General features: G+C 39.4%; 2 protein-coding genes across 3 annotated transcripts in view; both read right to left on the bottom strand.

The window, feature by feature from the left end:
* Positions 1 to 10,001, bottom strand: part of MYOM2 (myomesin 2) — a 77,321-nt gene extending 67,320 nt beyond the window's left edge. Inside the window, exons 1-5 of one of the 2 annotated variants that reach the window (XM_051778079.1) lie at positions 9,906 to 9,993; positions 4,856 to 4,936; positions 2,834 to 2,967; positions 1,720 to 1,839; positions 36 to 174 (exon numbers count right to left, since the gene is read on the bottom strand). In XM_051778079.1, coding sequence (XP_051634039.1) covers positions 36 to 174; positions 1,720 to 1,839; positions 2,834 to 2,940 — 366 coding nt within the window. In that variant the 5' untranslated portion in view covers positions 2,941 to 2,967; positions 4,856 to 4,936; positions 9,906 to 9,993. Of the gene's footprint in view, positions 1 to 35; positions 175 to 1,719; positions 1,840 to 2,833; positions 2,968 to 4,855; positions 4,937 to 9,905 lie in introns of both variants that reach the window. The other variant, XM_051778081.1, reaches the window with a different exon arrangement.
* Positions 1 to 25,726, bottom strand: part of KBTBD11 (kelch repeat and BTB domain containing 11) — a 153,649-nt gene that overhangs the window by 85,536 nt on the left and 42,387 nt on the right. The window lies entirely within an intron of this gene.

The raw sequence follows: 25,726 nt of genomic DNA, 5'->3' as shown, positions 1-25,726 counted from the left end.
ATGTTTGGACAGGAACAAAAAGATTCAACAGGTACCATCCTTTGAACAGCAAGCTTATCCAGATGTTCTCTAGCACGGTGCCTGGCTGTGTGAATCTCTTTTTCCAAAGCAGACAACTCACTGGCAAAACGGATTCTTTTCTCATCACTTGAATGGGACTTTTGCTCATGACTCCTGTAGGACAAGAAAAAAATCAGGTAAGAGTAACCAATATGAAGGTTTAAGTTTGTCACTTGCACATACTAAGCAACTGAGGGCTCTGAAATCATATTAGGAGGATAAAATCTAATGTAGGAATTATTCTTAGCATCTATCTGCCTATCCTAATAACGAATATCTGAAATTAATATGAATTTTCTTCATTTTCTTTCCCCCTATATTTGTGGTGCCACAGCTACAGAACTTGAAATCTGCTGCGGTCACACTGACATAGTATCCCATAGTCTCAGTTCTCTGGTAATCAAGATCAAGAACCTGCCTGGCCTCCTTCTGATTCCTAATTTTCCTTCCCATGGACACAAGAGGGTAGAGGAGTAAAGGCATATTCTGTGCCTGTTCACACCTGGTAAAAGTTGTGCCTTGCTTACGTTGTACCCTTAGCTTTAGAACCTGGCAGCTCTGCTAGCTCCATGGCTGTATCAGCTGACCTCACCTGAAAGATACAGACCAAGGCTTTCACAAGGATTTGATGAACTGCTGCATGCGAAAAAAGCTGTCCTTGAACAAGGATGAGCAGAAAGTACTATAGAAATTACCAGGAAAATACAACATTTGCAAAAAAATTGTGGGTTGTTCCCTGAAAACCTAACTCCGTAGATTCTTCAGAATTAGTAAAAAGAACCCTAACTCATAAATGTTTTTAGGAGGAGCTAGCCTCAATCTCCTTTGCTCATGCTGATTCAGTAAACAGCCTGTGCTACTCTTTTCTTTTCCAAGAGGACAAAAGAAGGTACTGAATATCAGATATTTCTAACATGTCTATCAACATAGTCAACATATGGCAAGACTTTGAAAGTATTACCCAAATAAGAAAATTTCCATGAAATTCAGTGAGCAGTAGATCAACATATTATTTGTCTGTTATTTAGAAATATTTGATTTTCCTAAAACATTCTGTTTTGAGGTTATATATTTCAAAACAATCAAAGTACCAGAACCATATGGACGTATATGATTTTCACAACATATTTTCTACAAACAAGGCAGAATTCTTTCTTGTAGTATAAATTCTTTGTGTCTTTGGTGCAGTCACTGTAGAGCATAGCAGAGCAGAAATGGTCAAATTCACTAACAGGAATATTGTCATCAACACATTTCCTATGGCACTTCATATCAGGGCTGTAACTGAGATATGACAGTAAGCCCTCTTGATATTAAGGAAAAGACTCAAACAGTTTAAATTGATCTAAATTAGAGATTTAGGAATAGTGGAGTAGCTCTGTCCAAAATGAGTTTTGGATACCAGGTGGATTCTAATTTATTTTTGTTTTAAAGCTGTTTTCAAGGGTCAGAGTAGGGATTAGGGGAACAACTCTGGGTAGAAATATGAGATTGAAAGTGACACTCAGCCATTTAGTGTTCCAGACAAAACAGATTAATGAAGAACAGCGATAGAGAAACCTCCAGTCCCATCAGCTGTGAAAAGAGGCCTGACAAAAGAGCAGTACTAAATGGGACCAGAGCCACTACACGGGTCAGATTTGACCAACAGAGCTTTACCTTTTCCTGGATTCTTGCATTGCTTCATGCGCCAAAGTGCGCGCCCTCCTGGCACAGAGTCTACACGTTGTTTTGCCCAAGCCAGATGATTCATAATAAGCAGCCTGTCTGGAAGCAGCCCTTCAAATATAAAAAACTTTGTTATAACCCAGCAATTCAGGTAAAAAATGAACATACAGAAGTCAAAGAAATTACTTTGAGCTGAATGAGCTGAATACCATGACTGAGCACTGTTCGGTGAGAAACATTTGCATCCTCACTGACTGCACTAGGTGCTGATTCTCACTATTCCTTCAAGAGCTTACTGCTCAACATCTGTCACTTGGGATCATTAGGAGTTCTATTTCATTCTATTAAATTTATACTTATCTCAGTCTTCAATCATTCAGGTGCACTTCAGTGGACCATGAAGGTACAAGCCTGTCTAATACACTAATCACGAAGAATTCCCATAGCATTGTCTGTTTCTAAATAGTCATGCCTTTTTATACTTCACAAAACCTCTTCCATAAACTCTTTCATAAGGGAAGCTGGACAAGCTAGACAGCTAGATAGGCATCTTAATTACTGAGGAGGGAGAACATTGATTCTGAAGAAACCAAGATAAAAAGTCCCAGGCTCTGAAATACAAAGAATGTTTATTTAGTGGCTAAAACTCTAAGATTTCACATGACAAGGGTTAAGCCTTCATTTAAGTTTAAAAAAAGAAATTGAATGACAAAAACTATAACTAGGAATAGACAGCTTCAGATGAAGAAATATCATCATGTCATACGGAAGAATGGTTAAAAAACTGTTTCTGTGATTTCATGGCAATTTTTCTGAAGTCAGAGTTTTAATTTGAGCCTAAAAGGAAGAATTTTCAATTTGGAGATAGCAAACAAGACAGATTCTAAGCTAAAAGGTCTGTGTAGCTATGTTACAACATATAAGAAAGTTTAGTTATGTTGATGGGAGACTCTAGATAAAGAGCATCCCAATGGAAGGAACTGGAAAACTATTGTTCTGAATAAATCACAGTTTTTGTAGGTGAAGGGGAAAGGTAAGTATCTTGATTCTAAGAACTAACTACCCAAAATAGAAACCTGTCTAGGCTTAAATATATGGTACTTACTTTCTTGCTGCGTATTCCTCAAGTACATATCTTGTCTGAATGCTGCGATAGGACTGATCAAAGTGCTTGTGCCTCCTCTGGTAAAATGGTACTGCTACTGAAGACATATTTCAGTGCGTTACAACCAGTAATTCCTGCAGAGAGTGAAATTAGCCATATATTCAACCATGCACACATTCATCCATATATTTCAGACATTTTGGCTCGACATTTTTTGATATGTAGAAGTGTGTGAACATGTACAAATGTACAAAATTGCATCAATTTGTGACAAGTAGAGTCATCAATGGTACACATGGGTACCTCGAGCTGTATCTTATCAGTCATACAGTGTGAGCTATGGAATCATAGATGACAGCAATAGAAGATATTTTGTCAGATCGTTTTTCCCCTTCTTTGCAGATGTCATTTAACACCTACATAGAAATTTACAGGGATGGAAATTTGACAGTTTTTTGGGCATAGTTAGGCATTTCAGTTCTCTGCTCTTCAAACATTTTACTTTTTTCATTCTTGCAATTTATGCTCATTATCTCTTGAACAATTCACCATGACAACAAAAATAGACTGTGTTCACCCCCTTTTGCAGCAGCCTGTTGAAGATTTTTTTTACATCTGCTTTCATCTCTTTTGTTTAAACTCAACAAAGATTTCTCATGCAATCTTTTGTCTTGTGATATTTTTTCTGGACCACCAATCATTCTTGTTGCCTTTTTGTGGACTTTCTCCAAAGCATGGCATAGTTTGATCAATATTTGGACAGAAGGTACTCAGGAACATTCAGGGTGCTCCTAAGAAGCAGTGTGGGTGAGAAGAGCATGTTTCCCACTGAGTTAGAGTTAAGCAGATTCCCAACAATGTCATTAAAAGAACATGGAGGTGCCTACATCCCTTTGTGTTCATTAGAAATATGATGACAACTTCTTGCAAAAGTGGGGAATTTCACTAACCATATCCTGAGTTGATGCCAGCTTGTGAAACTACAGTCTGACTTGAATAGGGGGGTCTTTACTCTTGGGCCATTTGGTCCAATCAGTGTTGAAGGATCCCAACTGAACAGCCAATATCTACCCCATGAGGCAGCTACACTTCAGCCACAACTGAAGCAAGTTCTTTCTATAAAATCTATGAACCAGCTTCAGCCCAATCCTGAAGATTTAGTCTGGGAAATTACTGCAGTAAAATCTAATTTCCTACTAAAAGCCAAAGGGAGTGTCCCCACTGCTATGCTTCCCTGTAGGGTGCAGACTGCCAGCTCTGCTCCAGTAGCCAGGGCACAGGTGGAGGAGGCATGGCCTAGGATCCACCCATGTGTACCCACATCAAGTGAAGCAAAGCAACACCAGCTCACCCAGGGGCCATGTTAAGAGTGTGTCAGGGTCCTGGGGACAGCAATGGACCTGACTGTCCCTGCCCAGCCTCCTCTAGGGTTCCTCCCACCCTGCCCACAGCCCAGGACTCCATGTCAGCACCCTAGGCCATCAGCTCCTGTCCCAGTAATGATGCAGAAGGGCCAGTCTCCAGGTCCCCACAGCCTGGCCCTGCCCATACGTGGACCCTGCCAAGAAAAACCTGCCTCATACCCACACCAAAAGTCCACATTTGTAACAAAAAGACACATGAATAGGTGGTTTCATGATGTATATAAAATGAAAGCTCAAAGGGATTTGAATAGAAATTTAGATACTCATTTAGATACAATATTTAACAAGGTAAAATACCAGTATATACTGTATTTCCAGCATAGAGTATTTACCAAGAAAAGGAAATGCTAGTCATTGATCAAGTAGTGTAATAAGCTTCAACTCTGACTGTTACTTTCAGGTAGTCAAGGATAGAGTCAGATGCTCGCAAGTTTTGATGTTCTCACATCAGCTAGTTTTGCATTTTGAAGAAAAAGTAAGGAGAAGACAGTAGACATGCTTAATAACAGAAGCATGTTGTCTTATAAAGTTCTGAGATCAAAGGGATGTTTAGAATTTATCACCTCATAGCTGCATCTTCTGCATAACTTATAATTACCTTTTCAACCCTTTTTTCAAGAGATATGAAAATGACAAATGACACGTTCGGGAATGAGAGCTTTAGACAAAACACCAGACACTGCAAGACAAAAATGAAAAAGGTTTACAACATCACTATGGGGCATTAAAGAAATATATTGACACATTTCTAGAGAAATAAGAAAGTTAACATGACCCAAGTTAGTGCAGCACATCACATTGACGCTAGCTTAGTTAAGTGCTCTCATACAATGCTGAGCTGACATAGACCTCTCATAGAACTATTAACTCATTATAGAACACAATGTCTTAGTTACATGAGCGGAGTTGCATAGACTCACGAGCAGCCTTGGCTTCTCCTAGTTTTGATATCTGTACATCATGTGATGCTACACCTGCAGATATCAAATGCTGGTCTTCTTCCTGCTATCTGACCATGTGGCTACTGTGTATATGACATTTTGTTTCCTCCCTAGTTCACGTATTAACCAGACAATTAATGGTATCATGTTCCTTCTTTTTTATTTTTAATTAGCCTTTTTGCCAAAATGAAGGTGCAAAGGGCAAACCCATAGATTAAGCTGACTCCACTGTTAAGAGCCCCTCATGTTTATATGTTTACATGTCTACATGTGGTAAGTTAAATAATTCTGTGAATTTATCAACATGCAATGTATAACTTGCACTGAGATTCAGTGTATAAGGATTGCAGAACAATGCTCATTTATCTGGATAGATCACAGTCTGAGTTGTTTTCATCTTTGAGATAGGAGAAAACATCTTTGTCATTTACAGTTCAGCTTTTTCCATTAAATGTAAAACTTACATTTTAATTATCATATCTTTGTCTATTCGTCAGCACCCAGGACTTCTCAAAATTTGGATTCAGATGTTTTGCACATTTATCCAAACACCTTAGTATAGAAACAAGGCTAGTCATGCATGCTCAGCTTCCATACAAGTAATTAACTGAGCTTGTTAGGAACCAGATTCATTTTGCCTTCGGTTAACACAGAGGGGAGCTGCCTGGCAACAATTCCAAATGTAATAATAATCATCAGTTAATTACAATGATGCTTCCAAAGTATGTATTTAATACTTAATAGTGCTGCACAGACAAGTATCAGAAGAGCAAAATTACAGTCCCACTATAAAAGCAGGATACCAGGTATTGAGTTCCTGATGAAAGAACTGTCTATTTTATTCCTAGGAATAATATTTTTACTGTTTTCCCAGTTTTTCACTGGTACACATTTATATGAGATGTTTGAAATGTATTTTAATATTTAGTCAGTTAGAGAACATGCTATGCAGATGACAGCTAATCTGCACTGAATTTATTGATTTAGGTGAACCAAAATTTTGTTACTGACGGTGCTTGAAGACCTAGTTATACTGGCACGTCAGTTGGTGGAACTGTCTCAAAAGCAAGATGCAGGTAGTGGTCTGGCAGAGGCACTAGGGAGAATTCAATAACAAAAAAATTACATAAATTGGTCCAGAGAAAAATAAATTAATTATCTGAATAATTATAACAAATGAAAAAGCAAATCTCATGTGTTATTGACCAAGTTCTACTGCAAGAATTACAGAGACCTAGCTAAAATATATAGCCTACGTGTTACAAAAAATCCTTAAATTTCTTCCATGTAGATTCTATTAACAACTCTGGATTTTAAGAAAAAGACCTGGAGTTACAGGACAACATGGTCCTGAAACATTTAGTGTCTCGTTCTGACATCAGAAGGACCTAAAGTGCACCAATCTGTGTGCTCTATAAACCACTCAGAAGACTATTAAACCCAAAGAAAAATATTACGTCAGCCAAAATGTGCTTAAGAATTAATGATAGAAAACACAGGTTAGGCTATTCAGATTATTTACATAAGTATACGATTCCTCATGCTTAGTAGCACATATATAACAATTTATACTGGACTGTGAGTAAAAGGCAGAGTTCCCAGGACAGGATACGCATAGTTTCGTGACACAGTAATACTGATCTGAATAGAAAGCAATAATCTAGGACACATGACAAGGGGCCACATTCTTGGGCAGAGGAGCCAACGGTCTGATATAAACATTGTTAGCTTGATAAGTGAGTTAATTTAAGATTTAAAGGACAAGTAGTAAATTCTAGCATGATCATTTACACAGCCTCAGAGAGGACGCACACCACCAACTAAATTGATGGATGGGTTGACAAATACCATAGGAAGAACCTGGTTGTGCTCACCATAGATAGACAACTTGCATTCCCAGATTCAGCAGGCTCCTGCCCTGAGCAATGCACCATGCAACATGTACTTTCTTGGCCTGACCTGTCAATGCTATAACATACGACATGCACTTTCTTTGCTCATCTCTGTTCTTGGCCATCTGCAGAAGAGCCAAAAACAATTCACGAGTTCTTGCATGACCTCATGTAGTCTATCCTCCTCATTCCAGCTGAAAGGTCAGTACATCCTGCTCCTACATGCACATCCTCATTCTTGATACTCCTCTGTATCTCATCTTTCTTAAACACCTTTGGCCATTTGTACTTACTGGAGGGGTTGTCTTGTTTTTCCCATGACTTAGGCATTGTTTCCGCAACCCGTCTGTAGTTCTGCTTGTTGTTCTCTACATTGTTCAAGGTTAAGTGTTTTTAGGAAACCATGTTTTGCCAGCTTATACTTCTGTGGTACATTAAAGCCCATGATATTTAACTCATAAAAATATATTTAAAACCATATCACTTACATACCAAAATGAAAGACGAAAAAAAAACAACCAAAAAACCCACACCTTCTATTCATTGGTTGCCCCTAATGACCAGTTTCAAGAACTACTGTATTGCCTCAAAAAATACATGATCCTTTCCAGTTTATTATATATATATGTTGTAGAAATTGTAGATTTAATAGCACAGTAGCATTTTCCCACAGAAACTGACTTTGGCGGAAATCTTGTAAAACCATCATGAATCATTATGCAGCTCATAGATACTGCAGTCTAAATAGAATGGGATGTAAAGGATCTGGTAAAATCTTCTCCCTTTTGATAATAAACTTCTAAAATTCCAATATGTCTCTCCAGTCTTTTATCTCTGTACATGTGTGTATATTTAGATCTTACATAGAAATTTATGTTCTGTGCATGAGAAAAGATGAACTTAAAAACCCACTCAAATATACAGTTATTGTAAGATGTTTCTGTCCTTCCCACTGAAGACCTTTTTCATTCTGCATAAGAATTCAATTTAACTTTTTTGATAACAGAATACAAATGCTTATCAAATTCTTTTTTTAAAAAAAAAGCATATGGAATTCTCATTTGTTTAAAAACTACCAAATTCCAGACATTACTTAGCAAGCTTTAAGGCTTCTTGTTTTTTCTTTTCTGATGTGTTTAGCTATGTCATAGTTGGTCTTATCTTTTACTGATCACACCTCCTTTGTATGGGAATAGTATTTTCCTCATTTCAAAAATTGGTTTTAAAACAGAAATCATGGACAACAAGTTTAACCTGGTTCAAATCATCCCCAGAAGTGCATGCATTACTTTTGTTATTAAACCTAAAGACAGAGTTCTATCCTCTATTTCTAGTCATCTGAATATCCAGCAAAGTAACATTTTCCAGCAGCTGATGATACCAGCTATCATAGATGTGTCTATTCTTAATAATTTCATGTCTTGAATGAGTAGACTTTTGACATTTCACAACATCAATTGATACTGTTTTCAATGACATACAGGTAGATTCATCAATGTAATGCTATAGCATGTCTATGATTAGTTAGAATGCACACTTTAACCTTGTAATAATCCCTGAATGGTTTGCTTCACCCTCTAGCCAGAACAGTTAGTGTGGAAGTATTTTGAAATATACTATGGGCGGTCATGGTCATGGTCATGGTCATGGTCATATCCCCAAACCTTGATGAGAGACCTTTGCTCTTTGGCAGGTAGGAAGAAGGCAGAGCCATGGGTACCCTTCCCTCCAGCAAGGTCGTTGTGAAGGGGAGGACCAGTTCCTGCATTTTTGTAAGTCTAAAAAAAAAAGTAATTCTGGCTTTTCTATTACTCTCATGAAGGAAAGGAGTGGAAGCTTCCAATCTGACTTTCTTTCCACAGCCCTACTAGAAACTAAACAGTATATATCCCAAAAAGGATACTAATATGGATGATATTTTATGAATTCATGATCATACTAGACTGGAAATTAAATGAAGTTGAATTTGTCCACATTGACTAGAAACCTTGCCACTCTAACATTCCAAATGTACAGAGTTCCAACATGTTCTCATAAAGTTTGAAAATTTCCCTTCACTTGGCAAATGTATTACATCCCTCCAACTGGACAGCAAAGACTGTTGAACAGTGAGATGGTGAAAGTCACTTCCCATCATCCCAACATTCAGTATCCTTCATTATGATACTTTCGTTGACTCATAGCCATTATCAACACACAGACATAATTTCAAGAGGATGAATATGATTTCCCAGGACTCTATCAGTGCCATTTAGCTGGAATTAACAAAGGGCAAAGAACACATCACATAGTCTAGAGCAACAGGGACACCAGAAATACATCTTCTGGAAGCATGTACTTGAAAGCATGGCAGACAAAAAACAGAAGTAGATTTCTTTTTGTCCTAGTTACATTCTACTCTTCAGCATGCCAAATAGTTTTGCCAGCTACTATAGGATTTTATACTTAATTATTTACACACAGACTTTAGATAAAACATACAGTATAAGCCCATAAGAAAGTGGCACTGCCAATATTTGTGCAATTGGAAAAGTACATATTCAAATAGAGCTATAGATTTCTGTAATGTAGTTCTTTATATGCAGCAAGAAACAGAAGAAATGTTAAGACACAATAAAATAAAGGTGACTATGAACAGAACAAAATTCTACTTTATTTTTTTGTTTTTCTTTTCATGAATCAATCTATGTCCTGCTTTTTTCTTGTTTCCTAAGGAAGTTAATTTATTTTTTTTTACAGAAAAGCACCCAACACCCTCCTACAAGCACTCCCATTTGTTCTGAACAAGAAAACCCTAGTTTGAAAATGGACTTACCAAGGGATATAGAAAAACTGCAAAGAAGAGAGGAAGACCAGCCTTTCCCAGCCTAGTAAACTCTGCCTGAGGAAAACAAAAATAATTCCCCTCTCTAAAGGCTACTGCCCCTTCACTCCCATTTAAGGGCCGATGCAGTTCTATATTTAGAACTAACCAAATGATTCTCCCAAAACTGGGGTCAGCCTAATAGGCAGTAAGGGTGTGGTATAAAAGCAGAAGAAAAGCACTAGCCTTTACACAGTTTTATACTGTATTTTAGTAAAAGACAAGTGTCATTCCTTGAAAAACAGTTGTTTATATTAAAACTGGGGTTTCTTTTCCCAGCAACACCAAGGACATGGGAAACAACCTAATGTCAGAAAACAGTTTAAATTTTTTACTTAGAAATGTTTGAAGTTTTAAAATAATCAATAACTTAGAAGACCAGTGAGGAGATGTAAACTCTAGAATATTATTAGTAGAGACATGAAATCCCCTTAGTGCTTCAGGCTGTAAAATGAGCCTCCCCACTGCTTCCTCAAGAGCTCAATGAATTTGAGAATATAACTGCAATATATGAAGGCCTAGTAGTAGTATAAAAAAACCTAATATTTCCATCTCTATAATGTCACCAGTCAACCTGAGAGACATTTTTCTGTGTTTTGTAAGTAAAGCAGGAAGAAATAATATGCATAGAGGCATAAACAAACAGAGAAAAAAAACATAGCCAAAGCGTTCAATTCTGTGAGACCTTGATGGTCCCTGATGTTTCCTGATTATTACCAACTAAAATGGATGTTTGCTGCCTGTAGGGCTCCTAGATTTCTATCCAGAAGCTACAAGGCACTGCTGTGGTGTTTCTGACATGTCCAGATACAACGGAGTAGCAGCACTGGCTCTGAAGAGCTGATAGGTTTGGGTTCAGTCATTCTTTCCCATTCTGGTGGTAGACAACCCCACGGGGATTGCACCCATATGGAGGAAGGGAAGGAAAGGTAAAAAGGTTGACAAGGCCTTGTGGCAAGTGTGAATAATTAATGATATTCCTCTTATTCTATCTGGAAATAGGACAACATGTCTGGGAAAACCTGTCTATATGCGAGACCTAATCCCACCTCCTGATGGCCCATAATGACTCAAATAGTCAATGAGTCAGCAATATACAAAAGGTAGGGAATTAATTGATCTTAAAATGACTTGAAAATAACAAGATCTATTTTCAATTTACTTATATAGGAATGGGATCAAGGCCAAAGTCACTAAATGACAATCTCTTCCAGTGGTTGGTATGGAAAACTTTGATACGTGAACAATGTTCTTTTTAAGTCATGCTTTCTTCTTTTATATTCATTTATGGGAAGCAGTGCAAGAGGTAGAAAAGCATTTAAATAACTGATTCTTATCTCATCTGCAGTATTCATCCAAGTTCCCTAAGGAGCTCTGGTAAGGATCTTTCCTACCTTTGTATTGTCTAGGACTACCATTTGCTTGAAATAGATTTCTCTCTTCCTCCCATAGCTCTTGAATTATAACTCAGTTTGACAGAATTACATCTACAGAGACAGACACAGTGGAATGAGGGCATATGCCCTAAATGTAGATGTTGCTTCAGAAGCAGCTGTCAAAGTAATTAGCAGGTAATAATCCAGAGCAAACTCACTTTACTTACTGTCAGAGACTGAGATAGTTGATGATTTATGCATTCTCAGGCTTTTGACACACCTACTGTCCTGAAAACAACAACTGACCTTGGGTTTTTGACACACCTGCTGGGCGATTAGTTACCTCTGATAGCCCATGAAGAGTCAACCTTGCAGGCTCTTGCCTATTGACACCTCTGCTGGGCGATTAGTTACGCTGTCCTGAAAACAACAACTGACCTTGGGTTTTTGACACACCTGCTGGGCGATTAGTTACCTCTGATAGCCCATGAAGAGTCAACCTTGCAGGCTCTTGCCTATTGACACCTCTGCTGGGCGAACAACAACTGAAAAGACAATGTGCCTCTGGAGGACTAAGTCCAAAAAAGGGAAAAGCAACCCCTCATGCCAGGGAGGCGCCAGAGCATATAAACTTACTGGTGACTTTGGGAATTTGGGAGTTCTTCTCCCCCACCGCCTGCGAATCAAGACCATCAAGCATCGCTGGATCCCGTGGGCGGTGACTATGGACATCTGTCTACTCTCAGCTTTTCTTTCCCTTACTCTCCCTGGCTCTTATCCTGCCTTTCTCTCCCCTATGCATTTTTCTCCTCCCCAGAAAGGTTATGACAGCACCCAAAGGTGTTAGTTTACCTATTGATTATGACAGCACCTAAAAATGTTAACCTATCTGTTGATATGAACTTACCTGTTGATACAAAACTGTTGAAATAAATCTTATATATTTTCATACACCGATTATTTAGTGTCGCTTCGCTTTAATCCACCCCAAAGGAATTTTTGATAAAACCTGGGTTACCCCCCCCCCCTCTTTTCCTGGGGCGGGTCGTAACACTTACCCAGCTCCATCTCTTCTCTCCTACTGCATTTTCCAGGGGGAGGTAAAAGGTCAGTTTTCAGGAAAACATTAAAGTTCTCATTACACTCTGCATTTAATTTCTTGTTCTATATTTATTATCTCTAAAGAAATGGAGTCTTCTACAGCCTGTTCTGTTTGTCTTTACACTTGAGCTCTCCTATATTTTAAGTTCTTTCTTCAAGGTGTGGTTGGATGACAAAGATGTGAAAGTGCATCCTGAGGGCTGTGGGAAATATGACATAGGCAAGAACTGGGGCCAGTCTCAGGTTGTCTCCAGGTAAGTCAATAAATAAATTATTCTTCTCTTCATAGATATTCACAAAACAGGATAGAAAGGAAAACTTAAATATTTTGTTATTCATTGGTGGTGAAATTTAGGCAGCAGAGCACCAAAAATTATCCGGCATTCTAATAATTAAATAATTTGCATTATGTTCTCAAACAAACTTCCTCCCAAACATAGAAGGCACCTTCCCCTGATCCCTCCACTTCCCAAACAGAAGTTATTCCTTGAGGTGTTTTTCAAAATAGAGTTTTAGCAGAATATCAGAAGAATTATTCAAGCACTTCAAATCGAGCATGTGCTAAAATCCCTTTGTGAATGTGTTATTTTAGAGTTACTTCTTTATCTTATACCTGTCCCTTGATGTGGGTTGTTTAGCTGATACAGGTGTAAGTAATGGCTCAACTACTCCTGCAAAGGGGAAGAAAAAGAACTGAACTAGAAATCAGAAAAAAGATGTATTAGCTTTTTAGCTACTGGATTAAACAGCAAAACATAAAATGAAATGAAATGCAATGATGTTAGAAGAGGTACTTTTTAGCCTGTAAGGGTGCCTTAATAGTGGCCTTGTACTTTTAGCTTTCTCCTGTTCCAAGAAAACCCAATGCATCTTTGTATGGCAGCTTCTAAATTCCAGCTTTGTTAATATATTAGCTATTGATTTCTTCAAATGCTTGTTGCATATTTATAGTTTCCTATAAAGTAAAAGATTGGTAACTAGCAATGAAGTTCCTCATCTCCGTGGTAGCCCTAATTATTCACAAAGCCCTATTGTGAGGTTTCTAAAGCTATGCTGGAAAAATGGATACTGTGCACTGGTGATCAAAGAGCAGTCTCTTGGATTTCCTTCCCAGCTACCTGAGTCCTAGCATCTCTCTTGGCATTACAAATGAAAGACAAAGCAATGAATGCAAATTCAATCACACAAAAAATAAATCATGCTCTTTCCTGAGTTAGTGCCTTTGGTCAGAAGTTTGGGTTTATCAAGTGTGGGTTCTGTATACAAACCACATTGAATGAGTCTCATTCAGAAGAGAATACCACCACCTGAAAGAAACAATTAAAAACAGTTTTGGAGGCAGTACATCTGCTTATGAAGATTAGCTAACAAGAAAGTAGTAACAGATGCACTTGACTGCTGACAGCATTGTAAATGTGTTCATGCAGCTGAGCACAAATCCTCAAGGTAAAACACACCTTACTGCCTCTTTCAGACACAGAGAGAACAAACGCATAACGACTCCTAAGAAGCTTAAGCACTTCTCTCTCTACCTCCTTCTATCTGCTTATTTTTATTTTTTCTTGATGTATTTTTTCTTCCTCTGTTAAAGCTTCCTGATTTTCTTTTTCACTGCCCAACTTGCAAGTATTTTAAAGCTAGCCACATGCAGCTGAAAACTGCCAAAAGCTAAAACTACCCTTCCCAGAAATGAGGCTAGGCCGTGTGGAGATCAGATCAGAGAAGAGCAAAGTCATTTGGAGGAGAAGGAGAAAAAAACACTTGCAACTAAGAGAACACTGTGCAACTCCAAAGAGAGAGGACAACAGCAGCTGTGGGGAAAAGAAAAAAAAAAATCACAAAAAAACCCAACAGAAAACCCCACAACAAAACCAAAAAACACACTTACACTTGCTAGAAGCTATTTTAAACAGCCAGACAAGGATTTTCAACCAGAAATTTGACAGAGCTAGACTGTACTGTTTCCAGGACATCAAACACTTCAGCACAAGCCTTTAGACAAATACTAAAATACCTGAGTATAAAAAATGTTGGGATTTTTTCCCCTGCGACATAAGATAAAGTGAATATCTTAGTAAGTATCCTTATTTATGTCTAAGAAGGCAAACACAGACTGAGTTACAGTGAGTCAATTATTTTTAAGATATCTAAACAGTAATGTGTCATCCTGTTGTCCAAGGACCCCCCCTGGAGCACATCAGAGTCAGTGGTAAGGTTTTACTGATTAAGAAAAGCTCGGATTCATATCCTGCTTGATTTAATGTCTCTCTAAAAAGTTGACAGAGGGTTAGCTGAGCTGCAAAGAGAAAATATGTGGTTGCCTGATGGAGCAGAATGTTTCAACAATTTCTTTCGTGAGTTATTGCAAGTGGAGATGAGTATATTCTCCATTGCTTTGGACAGCAGTCCAAACAAAATACTCTAGAGATGGTAATGAGCTGACAGCGATACTCTGTTTAAAATTAGGGTTTCAGTCAGTGGGAATGGCTAAATATGTTTTAGCTAAATATATTTTGCTAAATTTTAGGATGAGCTAAGCAAATTACAGTCTGGCCAGTGACATGAAGGTACAGCTCAGATTTTAAATATTGGAAGGGTTGTAATTCTATCAAATCTTTTGGACGTGTTTCTGATAAACCTTAATGAAAACAGCAGCACTTACTGCAGTTTGCTGAGTTAATTAGACAAACCGTGCCATAGGGATATATACTGGCTGTATATCAGCTTAGTGGCATCTCTTCACTTACCTTTACAATAAGATCTGTTTTTCAACCAAGTTCAAAGACAAGGACCATAAAGATGCTTGCCTTAGCCTGGTATATTTATTCCAGTGTCACATAATACACTCTGCAGATACCTGCTACAGCAACAGTTCATAGCTAGGCTTCACGAACGAAGATTTGAGGAGAGTTCTACCCACGATTGTTACAAGCGTGCTGGTGGCTAAAAGGCCAATACAAAATAGGTACGTCCAGTTGCAAAAGGTACAGCAGAAAGACTCCTTAGGTGGTATATTCAGCAAGGCATGATTCTTTTTGCATTGTCTTTTCTTCTCTAGAGTGATCCTGCGTGCGTTCTCAAAGGAAGTAGCAGCGTTATAGATGGTGTGTCTCCAGACCTCCCAATTGGAGGCCAGAGTAGACCAGTTATGTTGATCAATATGGCCAAGGCTGAGATGTTGTTTCAGGGAGTCCTTGAATCTTCTCTTCGGGGCTCCTCTCATGCAGCAGCCGGTGGCAAGTTCACCATAAAGCAAGATCTTAGGGAGGTGGTGGTCCTTCATCCTTGAGAAGTGCCCTGCCCAACGCAGCTGTGTTCTCAGCAACATGGCCTCAATACTTGTGACTGCTGCTTGTTCTAGAACAGATGTATTGGTCACATAATCTGACCAGTGGATTGTTTAGGATTGTACAGAGACAGTGTTGATGGAAGTGTTCTAGGAGATGCATGTGGTGGCAGTAGATGACCCATGATTCAGATCCATATAAGAGAGTAGACAGCACAATGGCTCTGTAAACACTGATCTTGGTACTTTTCTTCAAGTGTGTATTTCACCAAACTCTTTTATGAAGCTTTCCAAAAGCACTATATGCCTTTGCTAACCTGTTGTCTATCTCTCCATCAATCTTACTGTCCGAGGAGATGAGGCTACCTAGGTAATTAAACTGCTGGACTGATTTGAGCTCTGATTCACCAATGGTGATATGGGGATGATGGAAGACTTCCTGAGGTGCCGGTTGATGGAGAACTTCTGTCTTCTTTAAGCTGACTTCCAGCCCAAAGAGCTCATCAGCATCTGCAAAGCAGGATGTTAAACGCTGCAGAGCTGCTTCTGTGTGAGCAACAAGGGCGGCATCATCAGCATAAAGCAGCTCCCGGACAAGATGATTTAAGGTCTTAGTGTGGGCCTTCAGTCGCCTTAGGTTGAAAAGGCTTCCATCAGTACGGTATCAGATGTAGATACCATCCTGATCATCAAGGTCTGCAGTGGCCCTTTGGAGCATCGTGCTGAAAAAGACTGTGAATAGGGTTGGTGCGAGAACACAGCCTTGTTTCACACCAGTTATCTCTGCAACTAACCCCAATGTCATCAACAACAGATTAGATCTTGAGAGAACCACAACCTATAAGAAGGCAGAGACAGGAATTACACTGCAGTGGTGTGGTCCACAGGCTTCACCACCCTGGGAAATGCAGGCAAAACAGCTACAGTCCTGAGTCCATCATTGAGTAGCACCATCCAAAGCCCATTTTAATGTCTTCATATTTTAGTAACTGTTGGCTGTGGGGGTGACTGCTTATAACAGCATTTACATACAGGACTCACACCAGACAAGCACAGACAACTAAGGCACAGAATCACAGAATGTTTGAGGTTGGAAGGGACCTCTGAAGGCCTTATCCAGCCCACCCTCTCAAGCAAGGCCACCTAGAGCTGTTTGTCCAGGACCATGTCCAGATGGCTTTTGAATATCTCCAGGGACAGAGACTTGTGCTGGTTTTGGCTAGGGTAGAGTTAATTTTCTTCACAGTGGCTGGTATGTGATTGTGTTTTGGATTTGTGCTGAACACAGAGTTGATAATATAGAGATGTTTTTGTTATTGTTGAGCAGGGTTTACACAGAGCCAAGGCATTTTCTGCTTTTTTTACTGCCATGCTGGCAAGGAAGTTGGGGGTTCATGGGAGGATGGGAGGAGACACAGCTGAGATAGGTGACCCAAAATGACCAAAAGGATCTTCCAGACCATACAACCTCATGGTCAGTATATAAAGTGGGAGGAAGAAGAAGGAAAGGCGGGACATCTGGAGTGATGGTGTTTGTCTTCCCAAGTAACAGTTACGTGTGATGGGGCCCTGCTCTCCTGGAGATGGCTGAACACCTGCCTGCACATGGGAAGCAGTGAACTAATTCCTTGTTTTGCTTTGTTTGTGTGCGCAGCTTTTGCTTTCCCTATTAAACTCTCTTAATCTCAACCCACAAGTTTTCTAGCTTTTAGCCTTCTGATTCTCTCCCAGTCCTACTGGTGGGGGAGTGAGCAAGTAGTTGTGTGGGGCTTGGTTGCTGGCTGGGTTTAAACCACGACAGTAACTGCACAAGCTCTCTGGACAAACTGTGACAGTTTTTGGCCCTCCACATAGTTAAAAAAAAATATTTTTTGATGTTCAAAACCTCTGTGTTTCAGTTTGTGTCTATTGACTCTGGTTCTGTCCCCTTCTCTTCTTGACTGGCAGAAACTGAATGTCGGTGTAGTGAAAGTACACACTCAACATTCTCCAGGTTCATAAGCACACACCCATTTGCTGTCTGGTTGCCTAATCTCTCTCTGTTCTAGGTCAGTGCTTACTGCAAACAAATGCACACACTCATACACTCATCTCAGAGGCACCCCACACCTGTGGGTTCCCCCCAAATACCTTCATGTAGTGTAGGGGCACCTACACCCCCAGTCTGACTCCAGTAGCTGGCACCCAGTCAACTCTTGCAATCCCCCCAGTAAATTGTAGTCAGTCCATGCAGCACTCACACACATGGGATGAAGGGTGACATTACACAGAGAGATAGTTAAGAAAGGTTTAAAAGAAGACAGGACAGACTGCGGTGATCAGGCACAGGGCTCAGTGTGCTGACTGGCTCTGTTTTACACATGATTTTTTATAGCTCCCTCTGTCTGAACTTCTCTTTGGTCCTGACTTCTTCCCCTAAATATTTCTTCACCACTTTATGCAGATCTACCAATTCCCACACCTTTGGTCCAGCATTCAGGGTCTTCATTCACACCTCTAGGTGAAATCTCAGCAACTTCAAAGTCCGAGTTAGTTTTTTCTAGAATTGCCCATCGATTAGTGTGACTGGCAAGGTTTGTTTCTTCTCATAGTCTCCATCATTGTTTGTCAGGTCTGTGTCTTTGTATGTTTGTTGCCTTTACCCTTTCTTATCAACCTGATTTTAGTTGCTTCTCAATCAGATCATCTTGATGGAATACACATTCGCACACTCCACTATGGTTATCAATTAGTGCCACTAAACAAGTTTGTTTCTGGTTAGTGAATTCATTATCAAGTCAGTCACATTTTTTGTGTCTGTGTTTATCTCTCTCCTTTTCCTTATCATCATTTAACATGGACCTCAGTCAGACAATCTTATAGAAAAAAAAATGTCACACTCTACATATCCTCACACAGATAATGTGGAAATTATCTGCTCTTGTTTCACAAGGGAAAAGGAGAAGGAAAGGAATACTTAACAGATCACACTGCAGATCACCTGCATGATGAGTCTAATGTGAGAGCTGCTGTAAAAACATCAAATGGTATCGGTTTCAGGCATATCCCACTATTAAAGGTCATTGAACTTTGTATGGCATATCCAACAGTTCATGTCACTGAAAGCACATAGCTGTGATGCGTATGGCCCATGCCACAAATGATATACTGTCTGACATATATGATCATTACTGTACTCTAGACTAATGAACTTTTACTCTATTTCTGGAAGCAGGTAAATCTCATTAGAAAAATTATATTTTTTGATTTCGGGGCCAAATGACTTATATACACAACAGCTTCAAGGAGTGACACAGCAGAGATCTGACAAGATTTCACTGTAAATGGGCAAAAACTACTGCAAATGCAGCACAGGCACAATTTTCTTTAGGAGTTATGTCAGCTGGACCTCTTAATTCTTGTTCCTCAGTACTGCTGGATAACTTTGATTCTTTGGTTGATACAAGCAAAAGGAATTAGTTTACTATAGGTAGATATAATAAAAAGTGTGCTAAGACTGATGATCTCAGGGAGGCCCCAAATTTGCATTGTTTTAATAGATTTTCATATTTGGTAAGAACAAGATAAAAACTGTTAACCAGAAATGTTAATGAACCACCCTGATTCTTCTCCAACTGCTCTATAGTTTCTTCTCTAGGTCTTCAAGAGCAATGCCATACTGCATAAAACAAAGCAATATTTCATTACAAAAGACAGACTGAAGAGACCTACCTGATTATTTCATCCCAATCTCCAACTGCTGTTTCTGTCCATGGTCCACATTCTGGTCCTTCAAATCAAGCTACATTTGGATGTTACCAGTTCTCTCCATTCCTGCTACTGCTTCCTAGTTACTGCATGGCTGCCAGTGTTCCTGATGGGGAGGTTTTGCTGAATTCTTTGTCCATGCCATTTAACTGATTATTTACCCTTCTTTCTCTTTGGCATTCAGTTGTCACTAAATCAGTCACCCACTAGCATCCTTGATGTATATGTTAGAGCGTCAAAGACTCTTTTGATTTCAAAAGGTGCTTTTCCCCAAATAAAGACTGTAGGATTCCCCACACAAACACTCTTCATATTGAAATGCAACTTAGACAAGTTATTCGTATTTTGTTCTTTTTATTTTTTTCATTATTCATCTAGCCTATGTCTTGTCTCACATACTGTGCCTGCTGAGTATTCCTCTGCAACTGTATTTTAATCACAAGGTAATATTTACATTGCTGACTGAAAAACTTACATATATATGTATATATACTTTGATTCCTACCTTACTGATATATGAATCAAACAATTTTTCAGTTACTCTTAAATGTTATTTGGGGAAGTTAAGTGTTCCAGATACAGAGATAGCTTGAGATAGCAGTAATATTTTTACACCATAGACAGTATAGAGCCTGTTTCTTTTATCCTGATTTTCTATTGCAATAAGGTAGCATTAGGTACCATTCTGGATTCTTCTGTAATATATTCTAAATAACAGCTAGGCAGATTCAGAATGCTGCAAGACCAAAGCAGGCTGTCATCCAGCTTAATAAATATCTTGAGGCTCACGTCAAGATATTTAGATATCAGAGCGGCACAGAATGTAAAGCTTTGAATGCTTAGGACAGCTGTCCTCCCTCCCTGCCTCCGTGGCCTTTCTGATTACACTTGTACCCAATCCCATCCACTGGCAGTGTTTCTCAAGTGACACAAATACTACAGCACCACAGGAGAGGAAAAAATCTTGAGCTGAGTGTGGTCGTCAAGATGTCTCGGCATTTACGACAGGACAAAAACAGCATTGTAACACCACAGCAACCATTGGGGTTGCTTAGGACACTTCAGGGAGTGACAGATCGTTGTTCCCTCCTGAAAAGGGGACTGAAATCAGCTGCTTAGTGTTCCCAACGCATGGGAACTCTTGAGTGGAAACATATAGTTTGAAGCCAGTAGAATCATAATAATCATTGCCTTATTTATACCTCACAGTCTATTCAGTCATGTTGGCTACTTTTGTGCAGTGACACCATGTATTTGATAAAATATGTGGTCAAAATGCCAGCTGGCTGAAGTAGTTGTACTGTAAAAGGAAATCTGTCTTAATTTGGACATATTCAGGAATTAATCCTTACCTATTGCTTGTATGTTTCTCCAACTCTTAATTATATTTAGTGTAAAAAAATATGCCTTTTTTCTAGAGTTAAAATTTGCCTATCTTTACCTTCCATGTAGTAGTTCTTGCTGGCTTCTTAGATTTCATCAACCACCATATTTTCTTCCTCAGAAGATGCTCACACACTAACCCTCAAACTTCACCTTCCCAGTGCAATTGCACTGCAATTGATAGAATATTGGTTTCTGACTGTGTGCTGTTGGTGCAGCCTGCTAGCACAAAGCAGTCAGGACTTCTGTGACGAAGGTAGAAAAACCAAAGAAATAAAACAGGTTTAGTTTTTAGATGTTTATATAATTGTAATTTTCCAGATTTGGGAGAAAAGAGAGTGATTGCTAAGAAAATCTTGCAAATAGGCAATGAAGTAACAAGGAAATTGGCACTATGTGTTGACATAAAAGTGGATAGTCAGTCAGAGATGAGGGTTAGACATAGGTCATGATAAACATTAAGAAATGAAAGAAGTAATTTGCAGTGATGCGTTACCAGCAGTGTGCCCTTGTACTTTTCTCCAACTCTTTATTATATTTAGTGTAAAAGAATTGTGGTGTTTTTTTCTAGAGTTGAAATTTGCCTATCATTACTTTCAATGCAGTCATTCACATGATAGCAGCAATGTGAACTTGCCAGCAGTGTGCCCTTCTGGCCCAGAGGGTCAATAGAATCCTGGGATGCATTTGGAAGAGCATTTCCAGCAAGTCGAGGGAGGTGATCCTGTGCCTCTGCTCAGCCCTGGTGAGGCTTCATCTGGAGTGCTGTGTCCAGTTCTGGGCTCCTCAGTACAAGAGAGACATGATGATCCTGGAACAAGTCCAGCAGAGGGCTATGAAAATGATTAAGTGCCTGGAACATCTCATGTGAGGAAAGGCTGAGGGAGCTGGGCCTGTATAGCCTGAAGAGGAGATGACTGAGAAGGGACTTGATCAATGCCTGTAAGTATCTGTAGGCAGGGTGCCAAGAGGACAGGCTCTTCTTGGTGGTGCCAAGCAATATGACAAGAAGCAACAGACAGAAAATGATGCACAGGAATTTCCACCTAAAATTGAGGAAAAACCTCTTTACTGTGCGGGTGATCATGCACATGAACAGGTTACCTAGAGAGGTTGTGGAGTCTCCCTCACAGGAGATATTGAAAAACTGTCTGACACAATCTTCTGCAATGTGCTCTAGGATGACCCTGTTTGAGCAGGGAGGTTGGACAAGACCACCACAGTGGTCTCTTCCAACTCTACCTGTTCTGTGATTCTGTGATTCTGTTACAAAAAAATGAATCTTCCAGGAAGAGGCAGTGTGTAGAAAGAGGCACCTTACCAAAGAGACACCTTAGGATTATGATCTCTGCAGAAGTTTTCTGGGAAATGTTGATTGAGCAACCTGCATTGCATTCCTATACTGTAATATAAAAGCTTCAACTTGAACTTCAGCTGTGTGCCTACAAGAAGACAAATATACTTTCTAGATGTTTTTTCCTGTTTAATCTTTGGTAGAATTAGTATAAAGGTGTACAGAGTATACAGTTGATTGTGATAGCTGCTGGTGAAGAGGCTGCCTGACAAATTGGAAGGTTATGTCTTTGCAGGAATCATGAAAGGAGCCAGCAAACAGAGGCCTGTTGAAGGGAAAGTAAGAGCTCTCTTCTGGACTTGGTGAGTTCAGATGGGCAACAAAAAACAGTGTCTGCTTTTCTGTGCATCTTTGATCAATCACACTCTTTAAATTCATGTATGATACATCTGGAACAGAAATACTGCCTCCATTTGCAATTTTTAAAAAATATGGCACTGAAAAGAGAACAGACCACTACACATGTATCCCTCTAATAACAGAAGAGACATATATGAGCAGTGTCACTCCCTTTCCAAAGGAAGTATGACAGAAATTTCCTCATGTGTCACATGCTCTGGGAAACAATTGTGCCTCAAGAGAACCACATGGAAATAGTCCATTAAAGCTCTAGTCTCAGGTAATATAGAGCAGCTGTCTCAATAGTTGGACTTCTGATTTGCGGTGTGCCTTGTTCATTATTACTTTTTGCTATTCCTCCCCCTTCAACCCATGCCCCCCTTAACAATTTTCAAGAAGAAAGAAAAGGGAGATGTCCAGATGTACCATTACTAGTGCCAGCCCAGGGGATGAGACGACAAGCAGGAAACAATGCCACCATCTCTTACCACCCACAGACACATAACAAGCAGGGTAACATGTAACTTATTCTCATTGCTAATCATGACCTGAAATTGGGCAAAAGGATGGAAACTACTCTGGGGAGCAGCACAACATATACACTTGCTTAGTGTTTTAAAACTTTCCTAGGGACCTGCTATTTGCCATTTGGCGAAGACACTAAATGTACCTCGAGGCCTGCTCTAATAAAGTCATTCTTATGTTAAGACAATACTTACAAAATATGCACCACTGATCTTTAAGAGAAAAAAGTCGAAGAATTGATTTGCATTCCAGAAGCTAATGAACATTTTCTTGTTGAATGCAATCTGTTGAAAGAAAAGACTAGGGAACAGCAACCAAGTAAGGAGAAAAGATAAATCATTGTGAATAAAAGAGATCAGAAGAGGAACCAAATGTGATTACATCTTTCTAGGTAGAAAAATTACAGCTAAAGATCAACACCAAAGATCAAAAACTTCCTCCAGGAAATAATTTAAATAGTAACTGTCCAAAGACAGGTCTGCCTGAAAAAAATTGTTTAAAATTGATAATATTTAGAATCACCTCAGATTTCTTTAAACATTCAAGGAAGTCTCCTGACTTAATAATTCTGGCCACCATTTACAAGATTACTAACTAGCATTTCATTTACCATCCTTGAAATAATTTTTTTATGCATTATTAAAATTTGCATACATAAGCATTTACACTGGGATGCAATGATGATAATTAAGAGATTAGGGCAACCTCTCCTACCAGGAGAGGATGAGAGAGCTTGGCTGTTCATCTTGGAGAAAAGAAATCTCAGGGGATTGTATGAATGTGTATAAATACCCGAAGGGAGGGTGCAAAGAAGACAGAGCCAGGCTCTGCTTAAAGGTGCCCAGGGATGTGGTGACCTGTAGACGGGCCTTGGGGGGCCATGGGTAGGGCAGGGCAGGGGGAGTCTCTTATTAACTCCAAAATCAGATTTGGAAAGGAAAGTTGGTAAAAGCCTCCTCTATACCTCTGACTTCTCTTCAAACACATTTCACAGTGTTGGTCATTAGTGAAACTGGATTGATGGGGAAATGTCTATTATCTTCCTTATACCACAGAATATAGCCTTTTATGAGTAAGGAATCAAAAATAATAGAGTGAGGTTTCCATTATAGTGTATTTGCACTTAGACAACCAGCCCATTAAGATGCAGGATTTTACTTTAAAGCCTCATTCAACTTCTGCAATATATTATAACTCACAAACTCCAGTTTCAAATAGACAAGTTTGAGTGACTATTAATTCAATATTGCAAATTATTTAAACTTCATGCTGCAATATATTTAATAAATATCAAAATTCATATTAAATATCATATTTATAGTATATGAAATATTAGCCTGCACTGAACAGAAATTGCCTCCAGATAAGTACATCCGTGGATATGGAATTGAATATGGGGATATCGAATTGGATATGTGGATATGGAAAGGTTTCTCAGGTCCAAGGAGGACTTTCAGGCCATGATGAAGATGTATTTACATTGTTTATGAATCCTTAGGCTAAGCTTCTGCCTTCCCTTTCACACTGGGAAAGTGCAGGACAGCAGATCAGCCATGGGTGTACAGCCCCACCTGTCCTATGTAATTTGAGGAATAGATGAGAGGGCAGGTGCATCCCAGGAGAGCAGGTGGATGTGAGGCTGCTCCCACCATCCTTGTAGCTGTTATTGCTGGTGGTTCACCAAGCCTGAGTCCAAGGTCAGAAGATCTTGCTCAGCATGAAAGAAGCATTAGACCATTTTCCAAAGGTATCCTCAGACCCAGCCTGCCCTCTGAGCCAGAGACAGACGTGGCCCTTGGCCAGGCAGCTCAAGATTTAGCACTGTGCCCTGAGCCTGCCCGTGCCCTCGTCCCTGTGCTGTTTAGGGGGCATGAGGCTCTGCTTCTCCACTGCAACTCCTCCTCTTTGGTATTAACTTCTGCATGGAATAAAAAGGGATTAAATCTTCCCTCTCCAAATGACTGTTTTTAACCCCATGCCTAATGTCTCTAAAATATGAATAGTGAAATATCAAATGGAAATAGTTTGACTAGCAGAACTTATAGGACAAACCTGGGATGTGACACTCAATACAGGCAAGAGAAGGACTTCTATTTGTTACTAGTGTCAGTACTGTTTCAGTACAAGGACTTTTTCTAAAACTCAGAAATCATAGTTAAAAAGGCATTTGCTATCTAGTCTAGAGTGGAATATATCTGTACACAAAGTTTCTCTCACAAATATGATCTATTTCCTAAAAACCTGATCAGCATTCACCTGTGTCAGACCTTCACGCCTTCCTGGGGAGCTGAACTAGGTCAGTTGTTGGTCACTGTAATGGGACTTAAGAGACCATTCCACGTGCTGTAACTCCAGCACTGTGTTTCAGATCATTTATTCTGTAAGTAATTTTTTCCACAATCATTTATTTCAGAGACTATTTTAGTTCTGACAGGCTGAGAAACACAGTGATGGGGGAAAAAATTTAGAACTTCTCCAGGATTTGCAGAGCTAAAGATCTTGCCTACTCTACATGACGCCTGAGACAGCATAAAACCAGCATGGGCTATCAAATAGAGAGATGTGTGTTGCAAAAGGGATGCCAGCTACAGAGGCTAAAGAACAAATAAGAAAGGCTGAAAACTGATAGAAAATAATATAAGTAGATATCATGACAATAAGG

The sequence above is a fragment of the Manacus candei genome, unplaced genomic scaffold, assembly GCF_025592945.1.
Source record: "Manacus candei isolate 608988 ecotype Guabito, Panama unplaced genomic scaffold, ASM2559294v1 h1tg000011l, whole genome shotgun sequence".
NCBI lineage: Eukaryota > Metazoa > Chordata > Aves > Passeriformes > Pipridae > Manacus > Manacus candei.
This window is presented reverse-complemented; position numbering and strand designations above follow the sequence as displayed.